Here is an 8590-nt window from a genome sequence, read left to right on the forward strand (position 1 = left end):
TTCAAGCATTCATTAGCACAAAACAATAGGACAGTCCTCATTAACAATATTTGTTATTGAATCTTTAAACATGCTTCTTCTTAATGGGTTTTGAATTAAAAAGGGCTTTCAAATCCCAAACCCAGAAGCTCAGGGTCATAGTTGTTATTCCAACTTTATATCTTTGGATATTAGTATCATTTAAAAATACCTAAGCAGAATTTATTTGTATAATGTTTCCGGTATCTTACCTAAGATACATCTAATCAGATTCATGGCCATTATCATTGTTTCAATTGTAATCTGAAGACCACATATTCTGAAAATATGAACATAATGGAACTTACCAGCAAATAGAAGAAGTTAAGGTCAAGAGGCAAAGAGTACTTTTCAAAGCTACTCAGCAGACTATAGTGGTGCAATGATTTAGCTCACTTACACTAGTGGTATGTAATGGACAGCAATAGATATTTAGATTCATAGCCTTACTCTTTGTTCCTAAATCTCATTAATATCAATAAATCTTTTGCAAGCGTGTTTATGATTACAACTTTAACATATTAAATACAATATATTAGATATTGGCATAAACAAATGCCATATTTGTAAGCTTTATAAGCTGAGTGGTTGTCTAGCTTTTGTATCTGCATTTTATGTGCATGATTTTAGATGTTCGCTATGCAATAAAAAGAGGCTTCACAATGATTAATATTCTAAAATAAATGACTCTTTCTATTATAGTTTAAGGCTGTCAACTAAGAACTTTTTTTTCAATCCATTGAATTTGAAATAGATACAAGAGAACTCAGTGCAGTTAATTAATGTGGATTATATTGCATTATTCTATTTGTTGGTAAATAGTTGGCCTGACTATTAGTGAAGTGCAGTAAAATTATATTGCCTGCGGAGTTCTTCCCTTTGTTTTAAGCTTTATTTTATTCTTCTGCTGTTGTATAATAGTTTAAAAATAAGTTAGATAGCATGAAAGCTTCTCATACAGTATTTTCATATAATTCTAATTTGAAATTCAAGTGTAACTGACAATACAGGCATGTGCAGACATTTCATACGTAGTTTTACACTTTAGATTTACTTTTTAAATTGATCGTATTGTAGTGTAACATAGTGTAGTGTAAGCATATTGCTTATTTTGAATCAACTCATTGTGATTAAGTAAATAATGTTTGGTTGTAGAATCTAACAAAATATATAATAAAAATAATATTAGTCAAAAGTATATACATTTATGTTGAGATAATTATTTTAAAGCAATACTCTTTTTTAACATTGTGAAAGTTTTAGATCAGCAGCAACAACTTATTGAAACAGAAAAGGTTATTAGATGTTTTATTTTCTTTCTTGTATTTGTCAAAGCCTTTGCTTATCCTCTAAGCAATTCTTATTTATGCTCAAAATATTGAGAACAGATTGTACTCTGGTGTGCTTTCCTCCCTTTCTAATATAAAACAACTTTAAAAAATGTAACCAAGTGAATGCTTTTCTCTCTAGTGTGATCAATACACGCTGTGACAGAGCCTTCCTATTATTATGCACCTAGTTACTCATTCCAAGTCACAGTCAAGGGCCTTTTAACATTCCCCCCTTTTCCTTTTTTTTATTTTTGGTGAACAAAGACTATGGCTGAGTTCACACATCAAGCTAAGTCAAAACTAAGCAAACTACACTATGTTTACTGCAATGTGTGAACCAAGTATTGCGGATTGTAAACCACAATAGACTCTTTCACAAGGCTGCACATGAGAGTCTTGCAACATTGGTTCCTGTCTATCTTGCAGTCTCATCTGAATTCAAACTGTCTTCACTTCTACCTCCCATTTTTTATTCAGTCATTCTACAGGAGAATGTTTCTTCCAAGCCTGCTGTGGGATTACCCCTTTTCACCACTTGTGCCAATAATCACTGTGACTCAGAGGCCTTAGTGATCAGTTGGAAAATACCTTATCTAAGGACATACCTCAAATGACTGTTGTACTGTTGGCAGTTTTCAGAGCAATGAGGTTTCTGGTTTCTCTTCTGAAGTGATTTTATCCAGATTACAAGTTCTCCGCGCTACTTGATCTATCTATGGATGCGATGCATGACTCAAAATATATTTGTTCATAGTGTACCTTTTGGTCAATTACAACAATCCCCGTTGGATTGCTTCACCTGGAAATTTCATTTGACTTCTCCACACAAATGGGAATTCCATCAATAAATATTTTTATAACAGTCCAGAATATGCAATACCAGTTGTTAAGAAGGATAAAGGTAATAATGAGAGAAAATGCTTATCCGAGGGTTAATTTACTATGTGCTGGTATAAATTATGTATGCAAATGATTTCTAGTTCTAATTTCTTTAACTTTGTGAAATATGTCACAATATATATTGAATGCATACATGTATGCACCATCATGCAATTCACATTGGAATAAGCAATATTGTGTGAAGAAAAGAGAGTAAAAGTGGGGGAGGGGGTAAATTAAAGGTAGAAAATAAGAAAAAAGGAGAAAATAAGAGAAAACGGGGTCTAATTTAAATCTGGTATGTAGCAACACCATTCACTATATATTCCAGCATTTTTCTGTTCTTATCAACATCCATACTCTCACCAAATCCATACACCAATTCATATATTGCTTAAGTTCTAGCCTCTCTTTCTGAGATCATCTTATAATAATCTTTTAGAATTATTATTAAAATTGTTTATTGTTATAACCACACACATTAAAGCCTAACTGATTCTGACTTGTAAAACTGAAGATTAGACTTAATATGTTTCTGTCGTTATTGAAACACCATAAGCATAGTCACTTTTCCTATTGAATCTTACATAATGAAGTTTCTCCAGTGGGGATAATTTATTTTATGTTTTCATTTTCTTTCAATTACTTATTTTCATTTCAAATTAAATGTTCCTTTGAAAGTCTCTGACTCCTTATCATATGGTATGGATGAATTGTTGTTAATAAACACAAACCCAAGTACCAAGAAATAGCAAGAATTTTGTTCCTTTGAATTCTAACTTGTGTACAAAAGTGAGAGTATTCTTCATATTGCTTCATACCTACTTCTGGTGGGAAGTAAATCATGTTATCAGTAATAAAATAAAAGTAGAGACAATGCACTTAGGTTAGAATACTGGTTTGGTAACTGGAGGGAAGTTATCTTCATTCAATCAAATTGTATTCAGTTTTACTGTTCTGAATAAAAACTGAACATTCATTGTCAATGCAAACTGAAATTGAAACAATTTGTTTTTTATTTTGGGAACAAAATAAAACCTGTGATTTAATCCTGTGCATATGTATTAAAATTAGGCCATATTGACTTCATTTGGGAATTACATATGAGGGTCTGGGAATACATTGAAATCACTAGAGGATAATTCCCATGTTAGAGAATAATCCCCAGGCATACAGTAGGATTAATGTCTAAATATACTGTACATCTTTTGAATTGTATTGTAAAGGACTTATCTTGGCCTTATGGAATTAGTTTCCTATGAAGTTTTGCTCAACTCAACAGCATCCTTTACTTTTTTTTTTAACCAATTTGGATCTCAGGTTTGACTGTGAACTTTGAAAGAACTTGAGAGAAAAAAATAAAGCTGAGTGGAAAATAGCAGAATTTTGTAGAGAAATATATGACATATGCTTAATGATTTGAGAAACAGTTAAGGGGAGAAATCATTCAAATGTTTTGCTCATTGGCAGGGAGAAGCAGAACTATATTTGAAATAAGTAATATTTAAATAAAAATTCATTATAGTTCTCACTCTTTTTGTCCCCTCTGTCCTCTTCCCTCTCCCCCCCCTCTCTTCCTCCCTCTTTCCCCTCCCCTTCCCTCCCCCCACTGAAAATCTCCTGCCACAGCGATTGCATTTGCCTCCAGACTTGTCAGACACAGTGAGCCGCACAAGCAAACAGGATCTGGCAGCCTCCGCCAAATTGCTGAGCACAGAATGTAGTGCAATGGCCATGGGCAAGAAGCACCTGGACTTCTAGTGATTTCAACTTAGCAGCTTCACTCCAATTTATATGACACTCTAATTATGACTGTTAATGACTTGCGTAAATATTTTTCTTCATCGTTGTGACCCAGCAGTCCTTCAAGAAAAAAAAAATGTAACTTGCAAGCTTCGTATCTTTCCATTCTGTTATTGTTATGTTCACAGGTGTGGTGTTTTGACAGTAAACAAATGCACTCTGTATTGTGAGAACATTTTAAAACTAAACTGCCTTTTGGAAGAATTAATTTCTATTGTCAAAAACTGGACCTCTGTTATAGGTAAAATTCAAGATAGCAAAATAATTTTAAATGTTTACTGGAACTACTGTTTTTGTAAATCAATATTATATTAAATAAAATAAAGAATTATTTCGGGTAAGTTATTTTGATATCAAAAGGGGTATCTCAAAAAATACTATTCAATAAAATATGACAAATTTCTTTATATAACTGTGTACAGGTTGTTCTATACCAGTGCTAACTTAGTGAAGTTGTTTTATTGTGAACATTCACATTAAATAATGAGATTGTCATATAGGCTCATAAATATATTAAAATGCATAAATGAAATTTACAAAACACTTAGACTTTTTTTAATGAAATTCAAAATTGTAATAATAATCCTAAATAACTAATGCCAACCTAATAAAATTGTGTCAACAGAGTAAAATTTAATCTGACAGCTATATTAATATTAAAAATCAAAGGGAGTGAAATGGAGCTTGGAGAGCAGAGATCAGAGAATGTATATGGTGCAATAGAAAATAAAACCGAAACTTTCATACTTGTGAATGTGATTGGTATGTCTATGTGTTGTACACGTATGCATATTGTTTGTAAGCTGCCCAGGGTTATGAAACATAAGATGGGTAATTATATAAATTATATATAGATATATAATATGCACTTGGGCACACACACACAAATTGCACCATAAACATATTCTTATTTCTCATGCATGAAATGAAAATACAAACTATATACATATGAAAAAATGTATTTATTGACAATAAAACTTGCATATTTACATAGAAGTAATGTACCAAAGGGATTGTTTGGTGAATATCAGGTAGCAGGGACCCTGCAGATTCATGTTAGATGGTATCCTGTTTTAAGACTATTAGGATCTTATTTTAAATCATTTCTCTATAATTTCCATCATGTTCACTTTGGATAGTTCAGATCATACTTCAGATTGTAATTTTATAGATATAAAAGCAATGGGTCTCTTCAAAAAAAAAAACCTTAAAACACAGACTATAATAATGTTAATGTATTTTGATTGGAATGAAATTAAAGTGTTGGTTAAACGGTTGACTTTATAATGCTGTAAGTAAAATGGCACACTTCAACAATTGCTTAATATGAATGTCAATCATTTTTTAAAAAATCTACTGTACTATAAACACAGTGTATACAATTTTATTCTGAATTAGAATAACTGAATCAATGTCAGCTATTGCTAGGATGTCAAATCTATCCATCATATCTTGTCATTACCAGTTTATTTTTCTGATCATAATTCTGACACGTTGCAGTATTTTGAATTAAATGCAAGTACAGCTAGTTCTTTAATTTTTTAATATAGGACATAAGTCCTACACTTGTGTCCATATTGTTACATATGCATCAGATGAGAAAAAAATATTGCAATCAATATAAAAAAATAAAATGGAAATTCTTTAGGCTCAGATAGTTAGCACTCCTATCAGTGTAGAGAGATATAAACTTAACCTAAATAATATTAGAGAGATCTGAATTTGCTTTAATATATGTACACCAAAATTGGGGAAATGATGACAGATCTGCCAAGTAATTTCAAGAAAAACAATGAAAGTTTTAATATGCCTTTTAAAGATATGAAAAATAACTTAACGGTATTAATTTCTCTGAAAATGTAAGATTCCAATATCTTAAACTGTACTCAAAGCTGTATAGTCAGTCTGTATTTCATGAAAGTAGACTTTTTGTTGTTAAAATAATCTCTCACAATTAAATCTTTACAAGAATAGCCCCTTTGATTATTAATTATATTAAAACTGTGATCCTAATTTTGAGTAATGGTAAAGTACATGGACAGGATGGATTTCCTGATGAATGATACAAAGTATTTTCTGGCACAGCTGTTTTTAAACTTACATTAATTGAATATGTGCCATCAAGTTGTTTGTGTATCCTGGAGGCCACATTTCTACACGATGACCTATCCCACAGGTCGGCAACCTGCGGCTCCGGAGCCGCATGCGGCTCTTTGAGCCTTCCCCTGTGGCTCCCAGCCTCCTCTGCCTTTGCAGAGAGAGACAGAGACAGAGAGAGGCAATTGCGCTTCCCTGCTTCTCTCTCTCTCTCTCTCTCTGTGTGTGTGTGTGTGTGTGTGTGTGTGTGTGTTTTGTGTGTGTGTGTGTGTGTGTATGTGTAAAAGAGAGTGCACTCACATTATTCTCCGAGGAGCTGAAAAGCTTACTGGGCGGAGCTCCTCCCTTTGCTGCGTCTCTGCAGGAAGCAGGAAGCAGGAAGGGCAGGAGAGAGCTAGCTAGCCCAGCTAGGCTGGCTCAGGAATTCTGGGAGTTGAAGTCCATGAGTCATAAAAGAGACGAGGTTTTCTATCCCTGAGCTTGTTGGACAACAGCTTGAAGCTTGCCAGGTGAGCACCAGATTGGGGGGGGGGGAGAAAGAGAGAGAGAGAGAGAGAGAGAGAGAGAGAGAGTGGGGGAAGAGGACTGGTAGACCAAGGGCAGATAGAGAGGGAGGGAGAGAGAGAGACAGAGAGAGGGAGAGAGAGACCCTTTTGACATCTAAAATGAAGATCACACTGCATATATCCTTTTTTTACCTGTGTGTGTATGTAATTTTATTCTCTTAAAGCATTAAAGCATTCTGTTGGTGATCATTGTTTTAATAGTATGGATATTCCCAAGAGTCATATTTTTACTTTTATTTTTAATATGTGTGTGTGTGTATACATACACACACACACATGCACACACCCCTATAATAAAGGTAAAAAAGCATATATGCAGTGTTATCTTCATTTTAGATATCAAAAGGGTTTTGCGGCTCCCGGTGTTTTGTTTTTGGTGGGAAACGGGTTCAAGTGGCTCTTTGAGTGTTTTGGGTTGCCTACCCCTGACCTATCCCAAATCTGGAACTTCAGCAACTGCACACTCATTGCCACTTCAACTAAGGCCATTCATCTTGCTGGTCATTCCCTTTTCTTTCCTTCCACCTTTCCCAGCATTAGTCATATTACTTTTTATATAATAATATTTTGGAAGAAGACATTTTGTTATTTTTTAGTGAATCTTGCAAGGCAAACATCATATATGTTCAACTTAGGCTTATCGCCCTGACCAATACAGGTATCAAGATATAACAGCGGTTGTAGCAAATAAGAGTTCTAACAAAAGGCATTATCCTTAGTGATCAACAATGATCAGGTTAGATTTTTTTAAGGATTGACATGGATCAAACAATATTTTATTTACAGTAAATCAGATTGATTTGAATAACGATAGAGAATATCAAGCTGTGATTATATCACTGAATGCTGGAAAAGCCTTTGGCAAAAATTTTCAGCAATGTATGTTCAGTATTGTAGCTAATTTAAGACTTTCTGAAGAGTTTATACATTGGATCTGTATTCAAATGTACCTTCTTCATTTTAATCCATTTTTATTGATAAAGGCAATAGACAAGGATGCCCATTTCCTCCTTTTATTTTAAATAGCTGTTTGAAATCATTAGCATGTTGTATTAACAAGATTACAATATTTAATGTTTATAGCATAACTTTTTAGAATGTGAGCTAGTGTTATACTGTATGCTGATGATATTATTTATGTCCATACTTCATGTCTCCTTTCCAGTTCTGATATATTTGATAATGTTTTGGGGAAAATAGCAAGATTTTGAAACAGTCATCTGAAATAGCCCAAGTCAGAATTGGCAATGAGTAAAATTATCTTCAAGCTTTTGACTCAATCGATCAATCAGTCAATCGGAATAGAGCTGGAAGGGACCTTGGAGGTCTTCTAGTCCAACCCCCTGCTGAAGCAGGAGATCTTATACCATTTCAGACAAGTGACTGTCCATTCTCTTCTTAAAACCTCCAGTGATGAAACCCCCACAACTTCTGAAGGCAAGCTGTTCTACTGGTTAATTGTTCTTGTTGTTAGGAAGTTTCTCCTTAATTGCAGGTTGCTTCTCTCTTTGATTAGTTTCAGTTCATTGTTTCTTTTTTTTTTATTGAAAGTTTTATAAATTTTACAAAAAAACAAAAACAATACAAAACAAAAGACAACATATACAAAAAAGAAACTAAACATTACATATATATAAAAAAAAAAAAACCCATCCCCCACCCCGCACAAAAACCCTCCCTTCCCCCCCCTGAGCTTCCCAGAGCAGAATATAGGCTTAATTAAAAATTAAGAAATAAAAATAAAAAATTAAATTAAAAAATTTATATTTATATATATATAAAAAAAAATAAAATAAAATATCTATATATATATATATATAAATAAAACTTATAAAAAAGCTATGTGATATTTTTGTATACCCAATCTAAATTGTATAAATTTTATCCATTTGTCCC

The 8590-nt window shown here is 33.1% G+C and overlaps 1 protein-coding gene across 3 annotated transcripts in view; it reads left to right on the forward strand.

Moving 5' to 3' along the window:
* ELP4 (elongator acetyltransferase complex subunit 4) overlaps positions 1-6004 on the forward strand; it is a 141545-nt gene extending 135541 nt beyond the window's left edge. For all 3 annotated transcript variants that reach the window (XM_039355912.1, XM_039355914.1, XM_039355913.1), the window contains one exon: positions 3858-6004. In XM_039355912.1, the coding sequence (XP_039211846.1) occupies positions 3858-3989 (132 nt within the window). In that variant the 3' untranslated portion in view covers positions 3990-6004. The remainder of the gene's footprint in view (positions 1-3857) is intronic.
* The last annotated feature ends 2586 nt before the right edge of the window (positions 6005-8590 follow it).

Source organism: Crotalus tigris, unplaced genomic scaffold (genome assembly GCF_016545835.1).
Source record: "Crotalus tigris isolate CLP2741 ecotype Arizona unplaced genomic scaffold, ASM1654583v1 scf7180000018777.2418813, whole genome shotgun sequence".
Lineage (NCBI taxonomy): Eukaryota > Metazoa > Chordata > Lepidosauria > Squamata > Viperidae > Crotalus > Crotalus tigris.